The sequence below is a fragment of the Pogoniulus pusillus genome, chromosome 20 (genome assembly GCF_015220805.1).
Source record: "Pogoniulus pusillus isolate bPogPus1 chromosome 20, bPogPus1.pri, whole genome shotgun sequence".
NCBI classification, from domain to species: domain Eukaryota; kingdom Metazoa; phylum Chordata; class Aves; order Piciformes; family Lybiidae; genus Pogoniulus; species Pogoniulus pusillus.
In genome coordinates, this window is record NC_087283.1 from 11,957,610 (window position 1) to 11,985,602 (window position 27,993).

Here is a 27,993-nt window from a genome sequence, read left to right on the forward strand (position 1 = left end):
CGTGTGCGCGGCGTGTGCGCGGCGCTTGAGGCCGCATCATGGGAGTCGCCGCCGCGGCAGGGGCACCTATCTCCGTCCCGCTGCCGCTTCCAGGAGCTATCGCGCCTCACTGCAGTCGTCGGAGCTGGAATGCAGCGACACACGCTCATTGGCTGATGCGCCCGCTCCGCCTGGGCCTGCCAAGTGCTGATAGGCGCAGGGCCCCGTCAGTCCCGTCCCCCGCCGTTGCCACGGTGAGGGCGCCGGGCGGACGGGCTGGTCGCGATGGCTGGCGTGGAGCTGTTCTCGCATCCCGCGCTTTACACGCGCTACCGAGCCGGGCTCTGCTCCGCCGCGGCGCTGGCGCTGGTGCTCATCACGGTGCTTACTTATGTGCCGCCACTACTGGTGGCTTACCGGAGTCACGGTGAGCGCCGCTCGACCCCACGCAGTATAGCCCTGCCCGGTGCGGCGCGGTCCTGAGGCCTCGCGTTGTCTCTGCCCACAGGTTTCTGGTTGAAGCAGAGCACCTACCTGGAGCAGCCCACTGTGCGGTTCCGGTATGAGCTGCTCTTCGTGGCCACCACCGGGCCCGGCCCGGGCAGCTTCTTAGCGTGGAGCACGTTCCCAGCGTTCAACAGACTCCAAGAGGACCGGCTACGAGTCCCACTCCTGTCGGTAAGCCTGCCCGGGGCGGGCCCAGCAGTGACGGTGGGAAGGAGGACTGGAGAGTGGGAGCGGGGGATTAGTGTTCGCAGGGCCTGCTTAGCAGGCGGTCTGTCATGCAGTGCTGCCTTCACATAGCAGCAACTTCATGCATCACCTCGTGCCTCGGCAAAATTAACTTGGGACAGGTAATTTTTAACTAGCTCAGTTCTGTGTCCTTTCAGTGTTTCAGAATCACAGAAGCATTTAGGTTGGAAAAGATCATTAAGTCCAACCGTGATGCTCATGCTGCCAAGTCCACCACTAAACTGTGTCCCTAAGCGACACTGCTGATTTGCATGAACACCTCAGTTCACCTGTCTCAAATGATGTGCCCATGCCCACCGTAGTTTACTGTGCAGTTTACAGGATTGGTAGCTAGCTCCTCTGTTTGAAAGCAGACAGTGCTTTCTAAAGCATACAGCCTCTGCCCTGCCGCCACTGTGCCTTCTGGGCGTTCACTAGTGGCAGTTATTTTGCTACTTTACCTCTGTTTTGTGTCTTGTTTGCAAACAGCTGAAGGTGCGTTTAGTGGCATCTGATTAGGTGTAGCACACCTTGACTCACAACCATCAACTGGTATACAGAGGCCATTAAGAGGCAGGCTGTAATGTCAAGAGGCAAAAGTCTGACTCATCTGGCACACACTAAGGCCAGGCTTTGTAGCATGCAGAAGAGAACTTTAAGCGTCTGATGAGCTTTCCCTCCCTGGGGCACATGTGAGACATTGTATACAAACAAAATTGCAGGCTTCTTACTTGCCTCTAGTCTTGTATTTATGAAGTGAAGCAATTTTTAATTGCTTTTCTAACTATGCAGTTTATTTGCATCCTGAATAGATGCCTGCAGCAGCTGTGGAGATCCCCCAGACTTCTACCTTTTTTGTTTGGTTGTTTTTCTTTCTAACAGAAGTTCCTGTCTCGTATATACATATATGTATATATTGTTATTGATTATTTTAGGCTAGAGAAGAAGACAAAAATCAAGATGGCAAAATGGATCAGTTGCATTTTAAATTGGAACTTCCACTACAACCCACGGAGCATGTAGTTGGCGTTCAGCTGCTTCTACTCTTCTCCTACCAGCTTTATGTGAGCATTTTTAGTTTTGTTGTGACATACAGACTCAGTGTAATGTTCCAGGAGTAGTTATGGAAAGCATGAAAAAACATCTTCACCAAGAGACTCATAGAAAGCACAGCTGTTTTAAAGCATGTCTCCAGTGAATACATTTAGTAGTCTTACTGGTTTTTACGTTATAACAAGTCACATCTTCCTCATTAGCCACAGACTGTTGGACTTCACTGAATTTGTAAAATTAGTTAACTTACAACTGAGGTAGTTTACTTAAAAAATATTAAACAATTCTTATTCAGTGTTCCCTTGTTTAGACTAATGTGACAATCTGAAAACTTGGGAGTTAGGACAAAATTTCAAATCCATGCAGAATATCTGTAGATGCAAAGAGGTAGAAGAGTGTGTTGTGTTCCCCTTTCCAGCCTCCAGCTACATTATTTTTTCTCCTGTTCATCATTTCAGAGAATGTCTACGTTTGTTATGCAGAGCATGGCTTTTCTTCAGTTTTTTTCTCCTGTGCCAGGGTCTCAACTCTACATGAATGGAGACCTGAAATTGAAGCAGAGACAACTACTTAACCATCGTGGACTGGATACCAGATATAATGTGAGGAAACTATTTGTTCCCTTCTTACCAATTTCTCCCCCTCTTTATCTTCTTAGTATTGTAGGTAACAGCCTAATTATTTGTACTTTTGCACAGAGTGTACCCTACAACTTTGGAACTACTGTTTTTCATGTTAGGCTGAAAGGTGGAAGAGATTTTTCTGCCAGGATAACTTGGTCTGATACTTAATGGGTATTTCTTGTAGGGCACAGTTACTTTGTGTAAGAAATTCAGTCAAAGAATGGACAAATAATGCAGCTATCTCTTTGTTGTAATAGGTGTCTGTGGTCAATGGCACAAGTCCTTTTGCGAGGGACTACGATCTAACCAACATCATTGCAGCATATCAGGATAGAAATGGTAAGCCTGAACGTAGTGCTGTGAAGTGCAGGCAGTGGTAGTTAGCATATTGATGGCTGTTCTGCAAGGAGTTGAGTTCTGTGCTAAGGCTGAACCTTAATATCCCTTAACCTGGGTGTTTTCTATCCCCATTTTAGTGACAACAGTCTTTTCAGATCCTAGCCCTGTCTGGATGACCGGAAGAGCAATGGATACACCATTTATTGTTAATGCCACTATTCGTTACCCAGTGGAAGTTATCTTATATCCTTTGAAAACTACATAAACTGTGACATAATTGGAAGGCTCAAATGATGCAAACCCATATAGGCCAAATGAAAACTGTTTTCTTACAGTCTTGCTGCTAAACTTTTCCTTTGTTAGCTAAGCAAATACTATAGTTCTGTAGTTAACTGAATACTTTTTTGCCAGGTCCTCCAGACAGATATGCTTACAAAACCACTTAGTGCCCTTCTCTTCTAGAAACCTGTGTTGCTTTTCATCCTTACTAAACAGGTCTTTAAGGTAATTTCTTAGCCATTTGCAGTGAATATCTGTAGTAAGTCATGATTTGCTCTTGCAGTACCTACTGTCTTAGTCTGTCATGGACACCACTAGTAAAGCATGATACTGTATTCTGTGATACACAAGGTAAGCTCACCACAAATAAGCCCTATAGTGCACAGACAGACCTGAAATTTTGGTTTTTACAAAATATGCATTATATTATTTATTTTCTTAGGCACGGTGAGCCCTGTATACAAAGAATCTCTTTGGAGCACCTTCTATTATGAGGTTTGGTTAAACCGCTCTCCTAAGAATTACCACACCTACTTTCTGGTGAGCCCGAGACCAACCTAGGCACTTCCCATAGACCAGCATTAACTGTCATCCTGCAACGGACATTCTCTTGCAGTTAGATACCTATGGTTAACGGGCTTTTAGCACTTTCTGTGCCTCGAAGGCTTTGCATTTGTCACAAAAAAACGACATTCAATGAGTTTGTGCTTTTCTACCTCCTTAGTCCTTTGTTTAAGTTCTGTAGTGGTAGTATCAGAAGCTTCTTCATTAACAATCCCTTGACTCTCTTTAAATATCAGCAGGATTTTTGGGAAATTATTACAATTTGCCTGGATCCAGTATGTCAGCTATTCTCCTTATCTTTCTTTGGGCATTTGGTAGGATTAAAATGTTCATATTTGCAGAATCACGTGTTGACTACAACTCCAGTTCTGCCAGTATCTCCTGTACTGTCCTATAAAGAGCACAGTCCTGAGGGGATGCCTGCGAACACTTTTTAAGAAATGCTGTTCAAACACAGATCCCTGCCTTTGGTTCTTTGTACATTTTTTACTTTGGGAGATCAGAACCTTTGAAAGTATGTTCCAAGAAAGTCCTGTTCACACTTTTAAAAGTACATGTTCATCTATTTTTCTTGGAGCACTGCTTTGGGACTGAGAATTTCAATATTTTTCACAGTTTAAAGAGTTTAAAGAAGAACCAACTTCTTTTTTCTTTTTTTTTTTTTTTCTTTTAACCCAGACCAGGCATCAACAACCCTAGTAAAGCAAATGAGACCGGTTTTGCAGGACTGTGCTTACAAATACACAACAGTAACAAACCCATTTTTACTGTCTTGAAAATTTATTCTCTGCTGAGTTAAAGCTCTGACATGGACCATTTGTGTATGCATTTATGTGCATTAAGAAAGGAAAAAAAATACAAGAAATGTGGAAAAAATGTATAGATAAGTTAGGGTCAGAGGCACATTCTGTAATTGTGGTATCCATGCTCAACCATTTAGTGATTTAAATTGGACAATAGGAAGATTGGAGGCTGTTGCTAGAAGCAGAGTTGTGGGCTGCAACATTTGCAAAGTCATTTACTGCTGGCATTATTACTGTAGCACTAGATTGTTCATTTGGAATAGTAAAACTGAAAAGCCTGGAATTTATTTATAGAAAAATAACAAAAAAAAGATACCAAAGAATCCTTCACGGTGCAAAGCAAGTGAATAACTACTTCCAGAACTTAAATGGTAACTTAGATAACCAGGTAAGCACTGAAAGGACTGTGTCCACAGGGGGAGGGTGGTGGCAGAGAAGATTATTATTTTCTCTTTCTGCGCTTACCTTTTATGCCAGGGCAAGCTTTTAAAAGAGAAAAAAAACCCAGAATTTGCATTTTGTTTTCAGTTTTGTAGTTAAGACTTTAATTCTAGCAAAACAATGTTAGGGCAGGAGAGACTCTAAACAATTTTAGGTGTTAGTTAACAAAGTCCTGTGTGTTTTCAGTTCTCTTGAACATCTTAAGAGATGGTCTCAACTACGAAATGTGAAAGAACAACTTGTGCAGCATTATTCATTTTTTGCCCACTGGAGTTCAACATCCTGACAGTTTTGAGACCTGCCTCTTTCCTGTGTTTTTCTCTTCCTCAAAATGGCCATTTTCTTTTTGAACTTCTGTTGAAGCTTATTTAAAACTTTTTAGTTGTGCAGCTTGAATTTCTCCCAACTTTCAATTCTTGGTTGGACTGTAGCCTATTTCTTCAGTGCAAATGAAACACTAACATGGGAACTCATGTCTCAACACACCTTTGCGCTTATGACATTTATGTACCTTACATGTGACAGTAAATCACTGGAAGGAAGCGTTCACTCTATGTGCATAGATACTTGCAATCTCCCATTTGATCTTTGAAGTCTGTACCTGGCAGCTATTTATCAACAATACCCCTGAAATCGCAATGAAACTAATGCAGGGTTTCACATTATTACTTTATTACAAAGTTGTTGCAAGTTTGCATGTTAGAGGCATTCCCTACAAATCTAGCACACCAGCTGAAATGTCACTGCAGATTTATCAGTGACGTGCAGTAGTTACACCTCATATCAACCCTACTAACCATCTGTTGGACAGTTCTCCTGCTTGCTTCATGTTAAGGGACCAGCTCCTCTTAAATTCACTATGTGTGTCTGAGGGTGAGGGGTTACTTTGAGCTGCAGTCTCCCACAGCTGGGAGGGAGGTGTGGTCTCTGATGGGTATTCAGGAGGGGAATCTTGAACCTATGTATTGGACCTTTGAATTCTTCCTTATATAGATAAATTAGATCCTATCTTTGTCAGGTCCTGGCCCATGTCAAGCAGTTCTCCTTGGTTTTGAAGGACACCAACTGTTAAAGGAAGAGATGTGTGTAAGCTTTGTTGATAAGGATAAGATGACTTTTATTGATGGGCAATTATGGAAGTGGTGAATTGGTGGGGTGGTGTAAAATTAAATTTTTAACAAATTTTTCAAACAATGCCTAGCTTTGTTTCACAGTGCACAGAATGAAAGCAAGCCTGTCTACTGCTTTTCAGTGTTTCTAGCCCACTATGCAGGATGAATGCAGGAGCTTGTAAGCTTGCTGTAGATCTCAAGCTGATGTACAATGTTTTACTGTAGTCTCTGCTCTTCTGCTTTGATTGATGTGACTGACTGCATGTGTTAATTCAGCAAGTTCTTTGTGGAGAAGATCATCTTGACCAAATATACTAACCTTTTCAGACAAGTGAGTTCTCTGAATGAACCTTGTTAGCTAAGCTTTAGATGAGCATTAGAAATCTCTGGAGAGACCCACAGAATCCCATTCTAAGGGTTTGCCACAAAAATAGATTGCATAAAAGGTCCTCCAAGCTGAACAGAAGCCTAATTTACTAGAGTTTAAAAGAGAATAATCCCAGGAAACAACAATCATACTGAGAGACTCTGTTAACCCATGTCACTTCTCTTGCCTATTGCAGCCTTCCACATGAAGTTACAAGGAAATAGCGCTGCTCAGAGCAACTCTTCAGTGAGGCATGTGAAGTAAGGAGTGGTGAACAGGTCTGGTCTTCAGGAAATACAGAGCAAAGTATCCTTGTGTTCTCATTTTAGGAGAGAGCTGATAAAAATCTGGGCATGTTTAAGGGAGAAATAACCCCAGTTAATTGATTGTAGCAGTAAGCTGAAGTACATGGCAAAAAACATACCGGAGACCCACGGCAGCTGTCTTTAAAGGAGTGCTAGGAAGGAGTCATTCTCGGAAGGCTCTGTGTAAGGACCTTTCCTATAAACATGCTAAGAAATAGCAAATGGACAATGCCCGCTGCAATCCACCACAATGCTACACCCCATCTAAATGCCATTCTTTAAGGCAAGTGCAGAGGAGCACGTTAGGATTAATCGGGTTTCTGTAAGTGGCTGTTTTGCCTGCCCTGTGCCTGTGTGGGCGTGCAAAGGACGTGCTTCAGAAGTTTTCTGAGGGGTGATGCTAGGATGAAAGGCGCACCTCAACGCGCATTTCTTAACTGGGCAAGCAGCTTGCCTATAGGGCAGGACCTTTCGGTTCTCGCACGACACCCAGCGAAGAGCGGGGCCCTGTGTGGCTGCGGCGGGGCCCCTAGTGGGAGAAGGAGGCGGGGCAGCTGTAGCGGGCGGGCCCCAGGCGGTGAGGAGGCCGTGGAGGAGAGGCCGTGGGTAGTGGGACGATGCACCGGGCCGGCGGCACTGCAACGGGATGGCTCCGGTGAGGATCGGCCCCCAAAGGGCAGGGGTGCGTCCACTCGCGATGCAGCGCCGGGTGCTTGCAGAAGGCTCCATTTGCTGCCGGCGGGGCGGGCCCCGCAGCCTCCGTCCCGCTCCCATCGGCCGGTTGCCGATGATTCGCGGGGCGGGGCGGGCCTCAAGGCCGCCTCTGCCTTGGGATGCTTCGGAGTGCGGGGCGGATCGGCACTTTTTCGGGCTCTCCCGCTTCCCCGGCACCTCAGCCCACGTCTGAAAGCGGCTCATGTCTCTGTAGGCAGCTCGGAATTCGCGGCGGTGCCGGGAGGCTGGCGGCAGGTCGGTGAGTTGGGGGGGGGGTGTCCCACACGGAACGTCGTCCCGGTCAGCGCGCCGGGGAGATGACAGCTTTTGTCTTTGCGGTGTAGGGCAGGGGTGTTGGTAATCACCCTAGACTGCATTTTCAGGAGATGCGCTAAAGCGCTCGCATACAGCCCCGGCTCCGCGGTAGCGGTTAACAGCCACTGCCCGCCGTGTCGCGTCGCAGGGTCCCCAGCCGAGCAGTGCTTGTGGTGTAGTCAGGTCTCGACAGCGGTAGAGCGCTTGAAAAGCGACCTTCAGCAACTTTTTTTTATTTCTTTCGTTTTTTCTTTTTAGTCCCCAAGAGAATGTGGCTGGTCAGGTTGAGGCGGTTTCAGTTTGCTGCGGTATAGATGGTGAAATCAGGTGCTTTAGCGAGCATTTTCCGTCATTCCGGGAAACTCCTTTTCTACCGTGTTCAGCCTCTCTAGGTGAAAGTGACACTGGAACAAAGAATTTGTTGTTAGGTTGCAGCGGTTTGCATCACTGGGGTACACAGAACACACCTCAGCCCATTTGTCCTCAGACACGTTGGAATCTGAGGGACACTACTGCGCGGGGAGACGAAGCCTAAAGTAAATGATTGCATTGGTACTGCAAGCGTTGTCTTTGTCATTCCAGCTTTGCCAGTCTTAAAGTAGTAAAAAATTCCCAACAGAAATTGCCACTGAGCAGACCTCACCTTATTGACAGCAGTGTTTCTAATAGCTGAAGACACTTCAGCCTGTATTGCATGGAGAACTAGATGGTTTAGGGCTATGCTTCAGTGCTGCCATTTGTTCAGTCTTAACATATCTGACTCCACAAAGCATAAAGAAAAATATCCCCAAACCAGTATCTTAAAAAAAAAAAGTTGTTGTAATGAAACCCCATGCTCATTTCAGTGGATTATAAAATGTAATTAAGCCCTGGCGACTACTGGAAGCAACTCTTCCAATCTCTTTTTCCACTAGGTTGTAAAGGAAAGTACATTTTTGAATGCTAAATTAACACCCATCAGCTGAAATGTTAATAGAAGTAGGAATTAAAATTTCTAATTGCAATACATTTACTGTACTTTTATTATTTCTGGTTCAGTTCCACACTGTGTATTAAAGTATTTAATCAGGCTTATTCTTTCTACTATTTAGCAATGACCAGCTGTAGGAAAGGACCTTCAATTATTTTTGAAAGTACCAGTTGTTACAGAAGGCAACCTTCCAAACAGGTTTTTTGTTTCCTCATGCAAAGACCAATCTGATATTTTTGGTGATACGATAAGCTTTGACTTGGGAAGATGTGTTGTTTCTAGCTGTGAAGAACACTGGAAAGTGATTTTTTTTCTTTTCAGAGGGGATTTGTAACAAGAATTGATAGTGAAATTGTTTATTAGTCTTGGACCAGCTCTGTTGCGTTCCTGCATCTCACAGAGGCAGCCAGTTTTAGTGACGGTCACATTGGTGCCATAGCTTAGGAGCAAAGTCTGTACTGAGTAAGCTTCTCCATAAGGTCTGAAAGACCTCTAGGTGATCTTTGCTTATCACACTGTGGGATAACTGACTTTAGTCCATGCTTTAGGCCCTAAGTGATTTACAATCAGCAAGTGTTTGTGTTAAAGGAAAAGCTGGGTTGCTGTCCTGCCAAAGAGCTGATGGAGGCAATCTTATGATGACAAGATGGCACTTCTTTGTCTGCAGCTATTGAAGCAAGGTTAAAATAACATAAACACCCAATTTCAAAACAGATTTTGACGGCCCAGATGCCCAAGTGAAGACCATTGCCTAATTAACTACACTTTTAATAGTGACGTTAAGACCCTTCTGCTAATGAGCCAACTGAGTACACACGAAACAGAGTTCATTATGTTACTCAACTTTCCTGCCAAATCATGTTGAACATCACTTAGAAGGCAGGGTCAAACAGGCCTGAGTTATAAAACTCATCAGAAGAACATCTCTCAGGGTGTGGGGCCACCAGTACCAGCAGCTGGAAGGGAAAAGTAAAGACAAGGATGGTTGATGGATTGTGTTCTTATCCTCCACCCAAGAGAGGACACATCATTCTTTGTTAAAATTGCACCTTCAATGCATGGCTTCACTTTTGTTAGCTTTTCTATTTTTTTATTGTAGCTATTGGTCAGGACTATGTTGTGTTGGATGCTATTATCATCTTGCAGTTACTGCTTTATCACTGGCAACCCCCAAACCTGTTGTCTGCCTCTTTAATACATTAAACCATTTGATTATTCTATCTTTCTGAAATGGTATCTGAGCAAGTTCCTACTGGGGCACTTGAAAAGAGGCAAAACCTTAATTTTGCCCACATAGTTTCAGTAAGAGTCCTGGGCTCTGAGAAAGGCAGACATCAGGATCTTGTAACACAACACAGACTTGGCGCAAACGTTTTCACATTAATTCTATAAATGCATGATGACATGTCCCACTACCAGTCTTTATCAGTCAGTACTGAGGTGTTTTGATGAATTACAAGTGCAGAAATGATACTTAGATTCAGTTAGATTGTGAAGTCGGCATTTAGTTAACGACAAGCATACAGGACAAAATCATGTTTTGGCCAGCAAAAGGTTGAACACCATAACATGGCACTAACTACATTTTCAGTGGAAGAGATCAGTGTGGGAAAAGAGCTGCATGTGTATTTTTACATTTTGTAGAAGTCGAAGTAATTTCTGTGTAGCCTATAAAACACCTTGGATTTTAAAAGTGCTGCATAAAACTGTTTTTAATAAACATGTGCTAGAACTTCTCTCAGACACAAAACTGGCCAGGAAGGCTTTGACCAAAGATAGCTAATAGTTGCTCAGAAGTCCTTTTAGGGCAGCAGGTATTTGTAATTCTTCTCTCCGTTATTTTGATTTGTCCCAGACAGATTTTTCAGTTCTCTTGCGACAGACTGGATCTGTTTGTTCTGAGGGAGTCTGTCATCCTAGCCTTTTCTCCCAAGCTCAAAGATAGCCCGTGTTTCTTTACAGCTCTAATGTCAGACACTCTATTTCTGTCTTTCTACAGTCTTTCTACTATCACAGAAAAGAAAAGAGCGGTGTAATGAGTCTTTCCCCCCCCTTTCGCTGTGAAGTTAATTTTTGATAATTTACTAGGTTTCTTCAAGTTGAATTCTATGCTGAAGGGAAGTTTACTGTGTACTTTATGTGCACAACTGCAACCATGTGATTATTCCAGTATTACTTGTCATGTGTGACAAAATAAAAGTCCAAAAAGTCCCTGAAAGCAAGAGGTAAATCATCCATTGCACAGTTTTATTTCTTTCCTCTTTCATTTGTTTCTAGCATATTGTATCTGAAGGGTGCTGTTTAGAAAACAAGCTTTCTGGAATGAATACTACTGCCCACTGTATCTTTCCCTGCCTGGTAAAACTGGATAGCTTTCTGTAGTGTATCTAGTCTCCTGGCAAGCAGTGGTGGATGTTAGTGGCCCTCCAGCTCATCACTGACAGAGCCAGATTTAGTGATTAAAAAGTCATTGCTCTGTTGACCACTTTGTGTAATTAATTTCCTTTGCACAATATGTAGGAATGTTTAGTGTAGGTCCTGGTTCATCTAGTCTAGGATCTTGTTCTTTTAGCTGTTACTGAATAAGCCCAGTGACAGAGCTTGACTTAGGCCTATCAACTAAACCATGTATGTGAAGCTTTTTCAGATCACATTTTGAATATTGGCATAGCTTGTGAAGAGACAGTTCTCCCTTAAGAATTTGTTAGAATTAGACTTCTGATTATTCTGCTGTCTGCAGAGCTCTTTCTAAAGAAATAATACCTCAAAAGAAGTAATAGCACTGTCGCTTTAAAGGAGTAACATCCTAACTGTTATGAAAATAATGTATGTGTAGCAGTATTTGTTATAGACAAAAGCATATATTGTAATTCCAAGTATTGCAATGCTTCAGATATCTCAGCTGAGGGATGAAAGGGTCTTGGGAGGGCTCTGTACTGCAACTTCAACCTGTTCTTAGCCTCTTGTTTTTCAGCCTCTCATGGCTCCCTTGCCACTTTTGGCTAGTCTGATTTCATGAGTGAATGAGGAGGTGCTTGCTAGATGTTTTGGTCACTGAGGTGGCAGCTGAAGTGGCAGTAATGCTAGGTAGGACAACTGCTCCCACTGTGCTTCTTTGGTTTCCCTCCAGGTTTAATCCACAGGCCTGCTTTTGTCAGGCCAGGTGCAACCATAGGGAAGCACTGCTGTGGAAGGAAAGGAGGCAGGAAACAAACCTCTTTTTAGCTCTCCCGAGGGAAGTTTGGCACAGGGCAGGTAGAGCCCCAGAGCTGTAGGCGGAGAGGAGGGCGCTGGCAGACGAAGGGCAGCAGTGCAAAGCAAGTCCCGCACTAGTGTTTCACCTGTTCCCGAAGCTCTGGCGCTTTGCCTTTCTGTGCTGCAATGAGCCAGCTTGCCTAACAGCACCCTCTGCTGAGTCCTGCGGTGGACTACGTAGAGGAGGCAGCAGTGGGAGCAGTCTCTCCCAACATCTCGTCCTTCGCGATCTAAGCAATGGCATCATGCCATCTCATCAGTAGATTTATAAATACAATATATAGGTACATATATCTTCAGCAGCTTCATGAGAAGGATATTCAAGAGCTGCTTTCTGTCTCAGCTAACTTTGTGAGCTTGGTGGGTTATAAAGCAGCACAGTAAAGAGGTATAAATTTAACCCAGGCTGAAAGCATTTTAGCTGCAGAATGCAATTACACACGGTAAAAGGTTATTTACATGCAAATAGAATTACATGTGCCCAGTGTGAGAAATGCAGAAATAAACGGCAGTGTTCACAAAGAAAACCCAGTGACCTGGATGTGTATTTGGCCGCATGCACTGGAAACTGCCTGAGAAATTACTCTTGGAGATGATGCAGTTTGTTTTGCAATTACTCGTTTCTGTGTGGTGTCATATCCATATTCCTCAGAAACATCCCAACTTTCCCAAAGGGGTAGAAGATGTATCTTAAATACTGAAAATGGTTATCTACTTCATGTTTTACTTTGACATTGCACTTTTTGTTTCAGTTTATATCATACTGAAGAGCAGGAAATGATTTCAGCTGCAGTCATTTTACATGTTTCTTGCTGTTCTTATGGTAAGCAGTCTAATTCAGACACAGATTATGGAATAATACTCATTAGCTTTTATTTTATGGTACAGTGCTCTCTTAGGTGAGAATCAGAGCAAGGAGAGGCAGTCAAGGCAGATGTAAGTTAAAAAAAAGGCCTTTGATTTTACATCCACATGTTTTTATTCTTCACTCTCTCATCCCATGCCAGTAAGTTATTATGAGCAGTCAGTGTTTGCATTTCTACAGAATAATCTTGATTAGAGTGGAACAGTAATTCTGTGTAGCTAGAATTCTTTAAAAATCATCATTTGGTCTCTAGAAGCTATGTAATGGATTAGACTTTGAGGAGACCCAGAATCACAGAACGTTAGAGGTTGGAAGGGACCTCTAGAGATCATCAGGTCCAGATCCCCTACCAAAGCAGGATCACCTAGGGCAGGCTGTGCATGAATGCATCCAGGCAGGCTTTGAAAGTCTCCAGAGAAGAAGACTCCAGAATATCCCGTGGCAGCCTGTTCCAGTGCTCTGTCACTCTCACAATGAAGAAGTGCCTCCTTGTGTGAGGTGGAACCTCCTGTGTTCTACCTTGTATTCATTGTTCTTTGTCCTATCACTGAATACTTGAAGAGCCTGGCACCTTTATCTTGACACCTATCAGTAATGGGTTAGGAACCTTCCCCCCCCCCCCCCCCCCCCCCCCCCCCCCCCCCCCCCCCCCCCCCCCACTTGAAATTACCCAGACTAACTCAGACTATTTATAGATGTTGACAAGATTTCCTCTCGACCTTCTCTTTTCAGGACTAAGCAGCCCCAAGTCTCTCAGTTTTTCTCCACAGAAGAGATGTTCAAGTCTCACCATCACTGTCATAGCTCTCTGTTGGACTCTCCATCAGATCCCTGTCTCTCTGCAACAGGGGAGCCCAAAACTGAACTCAGTATTCTAGGTGTGGTCTCAGCAGGGCAGAATAGAGGGGGAGGAGAACCTCCCTAGACCTGCTGGACACACTTTCCTTAATTCAGTCTTACTGCAGAAAATGGCTTATGTTTTACAGAGGAGAAAAAGTTTTGAAGTAGTTATGGTTCGCTGGCTTTTAGGCATATAATCTATTTCAGGAAAACTCCTTGAACTAGCAAATCCAATTGCTCCTCCACCTTTACTTAGAATTTTTCATCTCTGTTTGGCGAAGTATCAGTGCAGGCTGCTGGATTGCTGATAATCCTCACAGCTTAGAGAAATTTGTAGGTGCTTCTGTTGGTGTAATATTCAAACTCAGTCTTTGAACAAGGCATGGTTTAGCTATGAAGAATGTCCATGCTGAATTAAACTATCTGCTGTTGTAGTGTACAGCAGCAAGTAATGGATTGCTAGGGAAAAAGTTAAATCACAGGAAATGGGATTTCTCCTATTATATCTCCTGGATGCAGGCAGATACCTTGGGCCATCTACAGTTAAGGGAATTGCCAAGCCACTGGCTGTAGCTTCATCTTTGCATTTAACAGTCCTTGAGGGGCCTTCTATTAATTACTTAGAACTGATGTAATCTTTTGTTGGACTCATATACTCCTGCTGCTGTAGCCTTTTGAGGCAGAGTTTCCCTTTTTTTTTTATGATGCAGTGTTGTGAGCGCTCATTTAACGAAACTCTCCCAATTTTCCTGTTTTCAGGAATCAAGAGGGAATGTTTTTGCAGTCGCTTTCTCCAGATGTGATTTGTCTGTCCAGGGAGCCTCTCTTCTAGGCTGAGGAGTGATAGTCATTTCAGTATTGCTTTTTCAGAAGTCACTGACTGTCCTCATGCTTCCATTCCGCTAAATTGTCTTGAAGAAGTTCTGTGGGCAAATTAGCATGCTCTAAAAAAAGTCATTGGTCCCATATAGAGTCAGTACTCATTGGGATATCAGTCAGGTCTTGGAGCTGCACTGAAGGCCAAATTATTCTACAGCTGATATTTCATGGTTTAGTGCAGTGCCACAGTATCCATTTAGAGACCAGACTACAGCTGTCATTCTTCAGTTCCCTTTAAATACAGCTTTTATATGGATTGTGCTGCAAAATACAAACACCATCTTGCAGGATATTTGGTCCACAGACCACCCTCTGTTATGGGGTGGGGGAGACTGGGCTGCTTTTTCCATGCCTGTCTGCCTGGCAATATTAGTAGCAATTTCAGTGAATACAGAGTCATCTGGGTCTTGTGAGGAAGCATGCTCTTCTTTGTGGCTTTGAATTTGCCTTTGAACCTGTCTATTTATGGCTACTTTATTTGTGGGCACTCTGTTATATTTGTCACTACCCTCTCAGACTGGAGTATGGGAATATACCTACTGGTTTTTTTTTGTGTCCCACTTTGCTGTTTATACAAACAAACAAAAATACACATCTTGAAGTGAAAATAAGACATGTTTCTGTTTACAGAGGCCAGCTGAAGTATGGGCTGGATGAGTGGGCAGTGAGGTGGACTAAAAACTAGCTAAATGTGTAATACTAATTAATCTGAAGACCCATGAAACCTGATTCGTTTGAGACTATGCTGTGAGGAGTTGTTTCAGTGCTTCTGAGCTAGGTGAATGAGTGTGTAGCTTTCTTTGAGGTTATCAGACTGAAACGGCTTGGCAGAATATCTAATAAGCATTGGGACTATGCAAGAGAGACTAAGGGCCCCATGAGTTTCAACCTCGTGGGTGCTTTTGCAGTCTTATGTCATGGATACTTGCACACAGTTGATGAGAATATGGAGCCACCAAAGAAAAGGCCCTTGCCTCAGTGAGCAGCCACAAGCACAAAAAAATTGGCAATAACCATAGTTTTAGAGGTAAATAAATGCTGTTGCTAAGCTACAGGAGCAAATTGCATGGTTATGTAAGGAACATAAACCAGTAAAAAGGCATTTTTAGCTGAGTGAGTTTAAATTAAAGTGGATGTAAATATTGTACAGAACTTTGTGTCCAAAGAAGAGCAGCAAAGCTGGTTAAGGGTCTAAAGAGCAAGTCCTGTGAGGAGTACATGAAGGAACTGAATTTCAGCCTGGAGAAAAGGAGGCTCAGGGGCGACCTTTTCTCTGTCTACAACTCCCTGAAAGGAGGTTGGAGCCAGGTAGGGATTCGTCTCTTCTCACAAGTAACAAGCAATAGAGCAATAGGAGCTGGTATAGAGTTGTGCCAGGAGAGGTTTGGATTGGACGTTAGGAAAAATCTTTTTTGCTAAAAGGGTTGTCAACACCTGGAACAGGCTGCTCAGGCTGTGGAGGTGTCACCTTTCTGGAAGGGATTTAAAGGATGTGTAAATGTGGTACTGAAGGGTGTGGATTACTGGTGAATTTGGAATTGTTAACAGCTAGAGATGATGATCTTAAGAGTCTTTTCTCACCCAAAAAATTCTATCTTTCTATATGTTAAAAGCAAGAGATGGTACTTTGTGAGGAGAAACTTCCACAGGCAAGTTAGTGCCTTACCCATTTCTTACTGTCCTTACAAGATACTGTGTGAAACTGAAGGGAGATGCTTTTATTGAATTATTTTCCTTAGCTCATATTTCTGCTGTTTTTCTTTGTTTACAAACAAAAGTTCAGTAGCAAAATTGTGTTCATTTAAGGTAGAATACCTTTCTTTATATTGTGAAGAGACATTTAAGCAGTGGAAGGAGCCCAAACTGCCCATTTCTACAGTCTCATTCATTTAACAATTTACTTCAGCTTTTGGTACTAATTAATAGTATTTTTTCATACTTCATTTGGCCAACACTAAGAACTCGATGCATTTATTATGTCAAATGCGTATGTCTCTACATTCATTGCTCTGCATGGTTTAGTTTCAAGAATCCAAGGTGTGTTGATAAATGTACTGTAACAAGAAAAAAATACTGTCTTAAAGCAGCTAGAGAGTAAATGCTTGCATGTGAAAATCTCAAGATGATCTTCATACACAAGGATTCTTATTTTGCTGATACAATGCCTGCTGACATACACTGACTGCTCACAAGTGGATCCTGCAAAAATGAGAGCATGAAGGGTTAGGTGCCAGAACCCTCTAATTTGCAAAGAGTGCATATGGTTTAAACTTAAACTTCAGAGAAAGATCCACGTGGGGTCAAAATGCCTAAAACTTTCCAGAAGTCACAAGCAGACTAATTCTAACTCACAAATTAAGAATTCCCATCAAAACTCAGGGTGTTCACTCACAGGGTGTATCTGCTCCAGCCCAAAGACACACAACTGTTTCTTCTTTCAGCTTCAGACAGCTGTCGCCTGCAGGTATCCTCTCCCAGTGGCTCCTGTTAAGGAGGGGAATAGTGCCAAATAAACACACACGTATTTGAAGAAAGGTTTTAGTAATGCAAGTGTTTGTATCTTGTAAGGTTTAGCGTTACTGTGTCACAAGAATAATGGCTCCTCATCATTTTTTTCCTCTTTTTCAGCGTTCCTACTGCTTTTCCTTGGTGAGAATGGCAAGGATTCGGATTCCTAGCACAGTCGTTATACTTCTAATTACAGTTCAGACTGGATTCTTACTCTTCATGTATGCTCGGTACAGTAGCTTTATGTCTCACTCTGAAGAGAAACCATCACAAGTCCACATTCTCATTCTCTCCTCCTGGCGGTCAGGGTCTTCTTTTGTCGGTCAACTTTTCAGCCAGCACCCCAGCGTCTTCTACCTGATGGAGCCTGCATGGCACGTCTGGGTTAAGATGTACCAGAACAGCGCCAATGTTTTACACATGGCAGTGAGAGACCTAGTCAGGTCGGTTTTTCTGTGTGACATGTCTGTGTTTGATGCTTACATGCCTTGGAAAAAGAACTTATCTGACCTTTTCCAGTGGGCAGTGAGTAGGGCTCTGTGTTCAGTTCCTGCTTGTGACTCCTTTCAGCGTACTGACATAACCAGTGAAATGGCCTGCAAGACTCTTTGTGGACGGTACCCATTCAGCAAAGTGGAGGAAGCCTGTAAAACTTACAGCCATGTTGTCATCAAGGAGGTTCGATTCTTCGACTTGAAGGTCCTCTACCCCCTTCTCACTGATCCATCCCTGAATCTCAAAATTATTCACTTGGTCCGTGACCCCCGGGCAGTGGTCAAGTCACGGGAAGAACTGGCCAAGGCATTAGCCCGCGACAACGGAATCGTTTTGAACACCAACGGCACTAAAGTGGACGACAGCAAATACAAAGTAATGCAAGAGATCTGTAGAAGTCATGTTCAGATTTATGAAACGGCTACTCTAAAACCACCGAACTTCCTTAAAGATCGCTATTTAATGATCCGTTTTGAAGATCTGGTCAGAGACCCCTTAGCAGAAATCTCAGAGATGTACAAATTTGCTGAGCTTAGCTTGAGCCCCACGCTCAAAAACTGGATCTATAACATCACACATGGAGAGGGACCCGGGAAAATAAAAGAAGCCTTCAAAATTACATCTCGAGATGCGGTTAGTGTTTCACAGGCCTGGAGAAGTGTTCTTCCCTTCCAGAAAATTAAGAAAATTCAGGAAGTTTGCAAAGGTGCTTTAAACATGCTTGGCTATCAGATGGTGGATTCAGAAAAAGAACAAAGAGATCTGTCACTGGATTTAGTGTTGCCTAGGCGACAAAATCAATTCAGTTGGTCATCATTTAACCCAAAGCAATGAGACATTATTTTTGAGAGGTCTGTTTGGGACAGGGGTAGATGATTGAGTATTTATCTACTGTGCAGCATAGAGGTAATTTGAACATCCTTGGCTGACGAGTTTAACTGTTGTCCTGTCTAATGAATGGAAGGAGGTTGTTTTTTTTCTTCTGAGTTTCTTACGCTGCAAAGAAAAAGCAATAGGAGAAATGCCATGAGATACTTGTCAGATAGCAAATTTACAGCTCAGCTATGCTGTTCTTGGCATTGTTTTTAAAATATAATGTAAGTACTTTCTATTAAAAGGTGAATTGTCAAAAACGTCTCCATTTGATAATAGTTTGCTCTGGTTTTATGCTTTAAATAGTTAAGAATCTCAGTTCTTAATTTTTGTATAAATGGAACAAAGTAGAACTAAATTATTTCACTTTCTTCCAGAATTGCTTAACTTCCTTCTTTTGCTTTAACATTGTTGTACAGTTGTGTATTTTTTTTCAGACTTATTAATATTTAAAATTTTAACATAAAAGTCCTGCAGAGTTGTGCAAAAGCTGGAGAACCGTAGTGGTTCCATTTTAAAAGGCATAGCCAGAAACTTGTTTTGTTGATAGGTTTCTGAGTGCTTTCCCCGGAAAGGCAAAATTTGCAATCAGATACTTGAATGTGAGTGTAAAAAGCAAAAGATGAAGAAACTTTGAATGAAATAACTGGAAACAGCTTGTTAATTCCACCCCAATCGTGTGTTCTAGCACAGTAACACAGAATGGGCATGCTTTTGCTCCTGCAGCGCGATTCTTGCTGTTATCTTTTCTTCAGCACTACAAGTTGTTGTTGGAGAAGATCACAGAGAAATTTAAAGTGCCTTGGAAATCTGCATATTGATCATACTGCTTTATGGAAGCGATCAATTCAACTTCAGTAAGACTGGATTCTTCTGGATTGTCTGGATAACACACTGCACATGAATTGATGCTCGCAGTGTGGCAGGTAGGTTCAGTGGACGTGCACTGTAGTATTATCCTATCTGTTGGTGACCATGTGGTCACCTTTGAGTGGTGGCTAAACCCAAGCTTACAAACAACAACTGTAAAGTGTTTGTGACATGTCTTAGAGTTCTTCTGCACTCTGGAAGATGGGAAAAGTGTTTTAAGCTCTGGGCAGAAAGTCTTTGACTTCTTGCAGCTGTTTTCTTTTTCACATGTGCTTTGGCTTTTCTTCCATAAAACAGATTTTGGAAGTTTCCTTGTGCAATTTTGGTGGTGTTTTTGTTGTTTAGAGTTTTTTATTTAGGGTTTTCGACTTGGGCATTGTGATTTACTTGTTCATTTTGCTGGCTTTACTATTTATCAGTTAGGATTTACAGTTTACACATTTACTGCTCAAGGTGTAGGTTTCAAATCTAACTTCAGCCATAAGTTGTAAAGCTTCAGCAACCATCTGGGTTCTGACACTTCCAGTTTTTAGTTAGAGCTCAGGGTTTACAGTTTATTGTTAAATATACAGGTCTAAATTCTGAGACAATAAACTTTAGACTGTTGATCCCAGAGAGAAAGGCACTTAACACTCCACAAAGCATTGACCAAAATTCCATTTAGACAACTTAGTGCCAGAAGGAAAAAAAGTTGGTCTGAGTAGTTCTGTGTCCTTCAGATGCTGAGAACTCTGATTTGCACAGAACCAATCAAAGCTTGGCATATCTTGCAGAACCCCTCTGTAGGGAGGGTCTACCAATGTCTTAGTAAAGAGGTCATAAGACGATTTTAATTCTGTTCATCATTTCTGTCATCAAACAAAAAGGTGCTCACATGGGAACTTGATGCTTTACTTTATGATAATGATATGCAGATGCTGTATTACCAGTGCCAAGTGGGAGCTGCCAACAGGCTCTTCTGATGCAGTTAGACAGCTAAGTTTATTTGGTTAGGAAGGGATATGTGCAGCACCACACAGGCTGGAAGTGAAGTTAGATGTGCAGCATAGCATAGGTCAGGCCTATGTGCATCATTAGCAACTCAGTCATAGAAGTCTTTTGTTTAGGATTGCTACTGTAATGTTCCAACAACCTAGCATTCAGCTCAGCCCTCTCCAAGGTCTGAGTTTGATATGGCGTCGGCATGACATGCTGAATCAGATTGCTGAAGTGGCAGGTGAGCCGACAGCTGTGCAGGTTTCTTGCAAGGTCCTAGTTAAGGAAGGGATAAAGCAGAAGAACAAGTAGGTGAGGTCAGGGTAGTTCTCTCAAATCCTATTGCCAGAAGAGGAGGAGGAGAAGGCTTGTGGCTGCTCACTGACTTGCCACACCAAGGGCTGAAGTAGAAACTGACCCTTCCCCACCAGTGATGAATGCTGTTTCAGTAATGACTTTTAAGGGGCTCACAGGAGTTGGGTGAACACAGTGGCACTGAGCCACTGGGCAGGCTCGTTCCCAGGTGTTAGGTGCCTTAAGTGCTTTATTTTTTACACTTGTGGCTAGCTGTAGGAGCTGCAGTCGCTTTCCATTCAGTAAGAGGTGCTTAGGGACAGCATCCAAGGAAGGGAGGCTACTTACTGCTTTGGAGCAAGAGTGATATGTTCTGAAGGTTTCAAGACTGCTTTTGGGTCAGTGAGGGGGTCCCAGAGACCACCAGTGCTGTTCACAGGGCTGCTGGGGATTTATACCTGCTCAGGCATTTCCCATTGTCCCCCGACCAGGCCACCTGAACCCAGGACTGCATGAAGTCTCCAGGTTTCGCCTACGGCACCCTGAATTGTCCCTAGTGTGTCTGTGGCAGGGAGGGAGGCGCCTGTGTGTATAGTGCCGAGAGGCAGGGGTCTTGCGGGCCACTGGGCTGCCTGCTTTGGGCTGGCAGTGCCGCTCGGAGGCTTCCTACCGCTGATCTGTGTCCAGCGAGAACCGACTTGTGCAGCGCTTTTCGGTGCTCTGTGCTGCCGTCTTGCGTCTACAACTCGGTACTGCAGCTCATGCTGCATGCCGCCGTCCTGTGGTAACGGCAGTGCGAGGATAATGCCTCCCGGTAAGGAAATACCGCGACCGTCCCACATGCGCGGCGCCGGCAGCTGTCAGGTGCGAAAAATGCGGAACCGCAGCGCCCAGGCCACCTGAAGTCATCTGCCACCGAGGTGACTGAGGCCTTTCGGCGGTTGCGGGGGTGTCTCCTGGCCGCCCAGGTGTGGTGCGATGGGAAGATTTACGCTGCTCGCTGCGGCGAGTTCCGTGTCTGCTAGAGGCCAGCCAGCTCAGGGCTGGCCCAGGGAGTTACCTGGGAGCTGATGGGAGGGGAGAGGGGAAGGAGGCAGGCAACCCCTCCGGGCGCAGTCGATGAACCACCTCGCCGGAGGTCTCCTTGAGTCTCCTCAACTCGACTCACTCCGTGCAGCTTCCCTCAGATCCAGCAGCTCCTCTGAAACCTATTCCGTAGGCTCTGGGCACTCCCAAGCCCTGTCCTGGTGTGGCAAGCTGGCCCGCGACGTGTCTCTAGAAGCCCCTGCAGAAGGGCGAGTGAGGGCAAGCTACAATAGCAACGATGTTGTTTCTTTTTTCCCTCTTCCAGGAGCTATGCTGATGATGTGGCTGCCCATTCTTCCCACGAGGGTTGTCTTTGCCTGGCTTCACTCTCACTGCATGAGGATAAAAAGAGAAGAAATGAAGAGAAATAAGTGAAGTGATTAATCAGCTCAGGGACCATCCGTATACATTAAGTTTGGGCACTAACGTCAGATAAGGAAACTTCTGTTCAAGAAACATCCTTGGTTTTATCCAGGAATTTGGCAGAGTTGGGTAAACATTTCAGTGTCCTGAGGTGACTCAATACCATAGAAGGATAATGTGGGGAAGGGGATGCCTCTACCTAAATGACCACTATAGACATTGTGCAAGCACATAACTATTTTCCCAATATGACAAGATTAAAACATACCTCCATTAAAATATACTTGCACAACATTATGAATGTGTGATAAGTACAAGGGATAATGGTATTAGAGTAAGTGTTACTATGTAGGACTCATGTATAAATGACCACTGGGAATTCTCACCGGTGTGCAGGCTTTGTGGAAATATCTCCTCACACCTGGCACTGATCCTGTCTATATAGATATCTGTTTCTTAGAGTCTTATTTCAGGTAACAGGTATGTTATTTAGGGGAGGTGATGATGCAGCAGAGGAGCAGGTGAGTGGGGGATGTGAGCATCCCTCCAAAAATGATGTTTGACGACCTGAATGCTTGAAACGTCTGGAAATTCTTGGGCGGGATTAAAAACTGTTTAAAACTGTAAGTATGGGTGTGGGGTGTTGAAATACTTAAAAAAAAAAAACAAACTCTATTTTTTTACATAGATTTTGAGAAACTGTATTCATTTATATACTGAAAAAGGACTTTAAAATAAAAAGGATTTCAGAACATAAAAAAAATGTTGCCTTGGAGCTGGCATACGGATATTGGAGTCAATTTCTTACTGTGCGGTTGGCGCACCAGGCATTGCTTTGGGTCAGCGCTTGCGCAGGGCAGCCAAACGTCGCCATGGCAGCGGAGCCAGGCGTTGCTATGGACTCGGCGCAAGCACTACCATGCCCTGCACTGTCCTGCTCACTGGTGCCGCCAGGTGTCCGTGATTAGGTAATGCAGCTGCTGAGCCGCGCAGCTGCTAGACGCCGGCCAAGGCAATCGATGCTGCGGTAACTGCGGTGTGCTGCCTCGGCCGTTCCATGTGAGCGGTACCTGCGAGCTCCGTGCGAGCAAAATCTCTAGGGTCTCCAGACCCTTCATAAAAGCAGGAATAGTGGACTTTTTTCTGAGATCAGGAAACTGAAAAGTTTCATACTTGGATGTATGTCCTTTTTATTCCAGTCCATTGCCTGGAGCTGTGTTTGAGATAAGTGTGTGATCTGTTCCATGATCTTCTCCATTTGAAAATCCATATTCCGATCATGTGTGTAATATTTAGGCTGATGTTTTAGGAAAGAGGCTGGCTCCCTAAAAGAAAACTTTGTTACTCAGTGACTGAGATGAATTATTTTTTTAATGATACCTGCATTAATTAGTGAAATTAATCTAAAAATTATTTCCTAAAGTTATCTAGTTATCTAGCAAAGTAATTTTAATGAATGAAAAATAGTTCAGCCCCAAACAAACTCTTCCATATCCTTTGAATTTGGGTAATTTTTGAAGTGTGGCTTTGTTAAAAGATACTACCGTGTAAAAATCCAATTGGCCTAGCAGTTCTCTCTGGTGTGCTGAGTATCTGCTTTCATTAGTAACAAAGACTAACTATTGCTGTTTTTTACTAGGTTTTGGAAGTGATGCTGAAACAAGAAGTGCACTAGATTTAGTTGCCTTTGTTTATTTGATTGATTTATAATTGAGAGAAGTATTTGTTGATTCCCAACTATTACATTTTGCTGTAGCTTATGGGAAAATCTACTTTAAATGGTATGAAACAATGTTGGTTCTAATTATGTAATTAAGAGCCTGTGGACTAGAAGGTACATGTTAAAAGCAGTTGAGTTAACCCACTTTAATTTATTGTCCATTACTGGTTTAGACTACTGCTTCACAAATAGAGATTAAAAGAGTGCCAGGAGGGTAAATAGAGGCAAGAAAGCTGCAGAGGAAAGTCATCAAAATACTAGAGCTGGGAGAAGAAAGGTGAGACTACGGTAAAAAGCAGTGTTTTCCTCCTTCTTACTTTTGCCATTTGCTATTGCTTAGGTCAAGATATGGTGAGAAGATCCTAGCTGACCGCTGCAGCATCTTAAATATTTCACACACATGAGTCGGCAACTCTAAGAAAGGGCAGTGGAAGTGGGGCAAAAATCAAATACTGAATCTTCACTGGAAAGAAAGCAGATGATCTGCTGCCCAAGCAGTCTTTTACCTAGGATTACTTACAAAAGAAGTCGATCAGTCGTAGAGCGGTTGTCTTCAGCTTGTCACACCACATCTTCACATAATGTGAAGGAAGATGATGAATCCTTCCTGGAGGCATCATTCCTTACTGATTCCTTGGGTTGTAGAAACAAGAGTATTTCCTTAGTATTCCCATGTGTAGGTTTTCCATATGCCCTTATTGCAGCCATAAGCTTTGGTTTCTAACTTTCCAGTGATAATATGCTTATGGTTAACATGGAGGAGCTCGAAGTGGAAGTCAGCCAATTTAAAATATTAGGTTATGCTTGCATCACTCAAAATTCTTTAATTTCCAAAGATGAAGATGAGCTAATTACCTTAGAACTTTAAAGGTGATTTCTGCCTTTGTAGGTAGTGTATTACTCACTAAACCAGAATATTTCTCCTAGTAAGTGTTAGCCTGACTGACATGTGCTAATTCTGATATACAGTGTAAGATGTCTCAAATGAGTGTAGACACCAGTCTTTGGTGCTGTCACATTGTCTGTAGTTATTTAAACATTAGCTCCAAAGTATACTCTGTGTAAACCTGTTTTAAGTGGGCTTTTGTTTAATATGCTGATGTGTGACATTTGAAAATTTGGTTCCTATCACTTAGGAGCAAACTCTTCTCAAATGTAGAAAATCTCTGTGGAAGAGTGTTACACTGGATTCAGGTCAGTCCATCTGTGGCTCTCAGAGCTACTGACCTTGGCAGATGTAGGCTCCCTGATTTTGTAGCAGTTGTCTGCTCCAAACCCTGGAGACCTTAACATCCTGAGCTGTAGGGCTGCAATCTGTATGATGTCTTTCCCAGAGATGCAGAATCTGGAAGACCAGGTTTCTCAACAGGTCTTTAGGCAGGATTGCTGAGAAGCTCACCAGAAACCTGCCTGGCTTCTGCTGCAATTTGGCCAGAACTGAATCAGATATCTTTTCTTTGACAAACCTGCAAATTCTGACAGTGTAAATTCTGTGCTTCAAATTAGTTTTTCTGAGACAAAAATAGCTGTATAGGAGATGTTTCTGACTGCATAAGTGCACCCATTTACCTAGACTTTTGTAATTAAAACAGTTATTCCAGCCTTCTCGGACTTATATACAGTGTACTGTGCTTAATAGCAGGAAGGGTCTTTGACCTGGTTGAAATAAACTGGACATGAATTTTTCTAAAATTCTCAAAGATTCTGAAAATATCACCAATTTTTCAGATTTGGAGAAAGGATTCTGCTCTTAGCATGACAGAAGGTGTTTCTTGTACTCATTTGACCGTCAGCTTCCAAAAAATTGTAAGTATAATGAGAAAGCTGCATAAAGAGCTAGGAAGGATTAGGCAACAGCAGATGTACTTCTGAATAATTTAGGTTTAGTTTGCAAAATTATACAGGAAAGGATTATCACTTATACTTCCATTTGAGAACATGGAGCCACACGAGTTGTTATAAAAAGTGACAATGTGCAAACCACCCAAAATAGCACAGGGACTATAATTTTTTTGCTAGATCCTACAGATCTGTGTGCCAAGACACTTGTGGAATCAGGAGTGGGAAGTAAATAGTGTAGGAAGAGCTTCCTTTGTCTAGACAGGCAGGAGAGCAGCTCTCCTTCATAAAGTTTAAACTAGTGCTTGAGAGTAATGTCCACCAGCTGTACCAGGGGATATATGCATCAGCTGGCTCCAGGGGGGTATATTAACTCTATTAGTTATAATTGTTTATAGTAAAAGATCCTAGGGGACTTCTATCTCCTTTCTCCTTTTTGAAAGCCAGCTACTGAGTATGTGGCTGTGGAAAGCTTCGGGCATAGATGCCTTTTGATCAAAAGCAAAGTAAATTGTGTCCCTTTTGCTGAAGCCATCTTGCCCTACAGCTACAAGGTATATGTGGAACATGAAGTAACCCTTCTCTCCCGTCTCAGCACTTGCAGTGCACATCCATAAGGTTAAGGCAAGCTTTTCCTCAGAATCTCTCCTGTTCATCTTAAAGGAAATCTAATTTGTAAAATACAGATTCTGCATCAAGTACTTGGCATAGTGTTTCTTTTAAAAATTATATTGATGCTGTAAATGACTAAGCTCCAAACTTTCAATTTTCAAATTTTAATGGTGACATTTACTAGTCTTACTGGCTAGTTTTTGCTTATGCAAAAAATACAGTATAATTAAATAAATGTTGTATTATATTTCTTTATCAGAAACATTTTCTAGCTGAACTACATTTCACTTAAACATCTTTTACAAATCCGGAGGTATTAGGGAGCTGATGAATTGTGACTAGAGATGTAACTTTAGGCCACTGATACTGCTCAAGTACAAGCCGAGGGTAAAAGTGGGATTTTTACAATAAGGAGCCGTGGGAAATCAGCAAGAAGGTACTTTCAGTAGCCCCTCAAGAGTCGGAAGAGCCTGTTCGACACGTGCGGCAAACTGCGGGCCATCACCTGTGCACTGATGCCTGAGGTAAGGACGAAGAACTTGGCTCCTGGGGAAGATGTGGTGCTTGGGGAGGTAGAGCAGGCGGTGATACCATTCCACGGGGAGGATAACGTGGGCTAACGGAGAGTTAACCCAGCAGGGACTTAGCCTAGACGCCGAGAGCGGTGTAGTCGCTGCGCGCTCACACGCGCGCTGCTGCCCGCCGCACGAGGCAGAGGCGGTAACGGCCCCGAGCCCTGCGCGGCGCCCGGCCCAGCGCAGCGGCACTGCCTCCCGGTCCCAGCCCTGCCCCGCGGTCCCGGCCCCTCCCCGCCCGCCCACTGGCCGTGCCGCTGCGGGGAGCAGGGGACAGGGGCGCGCAGCCCGGCTGGCAATCTGCGTCGCTCGCACCCGTCATGGGTGCCCGCGGAGCCCAACGCGTCGTCGGCTTCCTGCTGTTGTGCTGGGCGCTGGCCGCCGCCCGCGCCGCCCCGCGGAGGAGACCCTCGTTCGAGGGGCACGTCGCAGAGAACCGCCCGGCGGGCACGCGTGTGCGCGGGCTGAGCATCCCCCTGACGCGGCTGGGGCCCGAGCCCTGGTGCGCCAAGGTACAGGGGCGCCGCTGGCATCTGCAGCTGCTGGGCGAGGGCCACTCGCACTTCCAGGTGTCGCTGCACGCCCGCACGGCCCGCGTTTGGCTGCGCACCAGCCGCCCGCTGGACCGCGAGGCGCGGGCGCTTTACGCCTTCCGCCTGGGGCTGTGCTGCAAGCGCTGCCTGCCCCGCGGCTCCGCGGCCGCCGAGCTGGCCGCGCTCACCGTCCGCGTGCTGGACGACAACGACAACGCGCCGCGGTTCGTGGGGGCGCCGCGCGGCGGCGTCACGCAGCTCCGCGTGGAGGAGACGCTGGCGCTGCGGTCCCAGGTGTGGCAGGCGCGCGCCGAGGACGCGGACGCGGGCGCCAACGCGGAGCTGCGCTACTTCGCCCTTCCGCGCAGCGCCCACTTCTTCGTGGTGCCGCGCAGCGGGCGCGTGCTGCTGGTGCGCTCCCTGCTCCACCTGCGCGAGCCCATCCCGCTGCGCATCTACGCGCGAGACCGCGGCCGCCCGGCGCTGCTCAGCGAGCCCCTGGAGCTAGAGGTGCTGCCGCAGGCCAAGCGGCTGCCGCCTCCTCCCCCCGTCCGCCGCCGCCGGCGGGCCGTGCTGCCGCCCGCCGCGCCCCTGGCGCTCTCCGTGCCCGAGGACGCCCGCCCGGGCAGCCGTCTGGCCACGCTGGCCTCGCCGCGCTTCGCCTCAGCCTGGTTCGAGCTGGTGTCGCCGCCCGTCGAGGAGGCGCCGGTGCGCGTGGAGCGGGACAGCGGCGAAGTGACGCTGGCCGCGGTCCTGGACAGGGAGGCGGCGGCCGTCTGGGAGCTTGTCGTCCGCGTCCAGGAGCGCCGAGGTAG

General features: G+C 44.6%; 3 protein-coding genes across 5 annotated transcripts in view; all 3 read left to right on the forward strand.

Annotated features, from left to right (window-relative positions):
• Window positions 1-12: 12 nt before the first annotated feature.
• On the forward strand, window positions 13-4,183 carry TMEM231 (transmembrane protein 231). The gene is given in 9 exon segments (XM_064160258.1): window positions 13-406; window positions 488-657; window positions 1,647-1,775; window positions 2,223-2,366; window positions 2,645-2,726; window positions 2,864-2,981; window positions 3,812-3,854; window positions 3,856-3,906; window positions 3,908-4,183. Coding segments are annotated over 9 exon segments (978 nt in total). The 5' UTR covers window positions 13-264; the 3' UTR covers window positions 4,007-4,183.
• On the forward strand, window positions 2,645-19,492 carry LOC135184457 (carbohydrate sulfotransferase 5-like). Of its 3 annotated transcripts, none has more exons than XM_064160255.1 (2): window positions 2,645-2,726; window positions 17,064-19,492. In XM_064160255.1, the coding sequence occupies exons 1-2, from the start codon at window positions 2,724-2,726 to the stop codon at window positions 18,270-18,272; spliced, it is 1,212 nt and encodes a 403-aa protein (XP_064016325.1). In that variant the 5' UTR covers window positions 2,645-2,723; the 3' UTR covers window positions 18,273-19,492. The 3 variants fall into 3 exon arrangements, with proteins under 3 accessions (XP_064016325.1, XP_064016326.1, XP_064016324.1); XM_064160256.1 differs by lacking the exon at window positions 2,645-2,726 and adding an exon at window positions 2,987-3,230; XM_064160254.1 differs by lacking the exon at window positions 2,645-2,726 and adding an exon at window positions 7,172-7,252.
• A 7,473-nt stretch (window positions 19,493-26,965) lies between these two features.
• The window catches only part of LOC135184463 (neural-cadherin-like), a 63,392-nt gene continuing 62,364 nt past the window's right edge, over window positions 26,966-27,993 (forward strand). Inside the window, exon 1 of the mRNA XM_064160266.1 lies at window positions 26,966-27,989. Within this exon, the coding sequence (XP_064016336.1) occupies window positions 26,966-27,989 (1,024 nt within the window). The remainder of the gene's footprint in view (window positions 27,990-27,993) is intronic.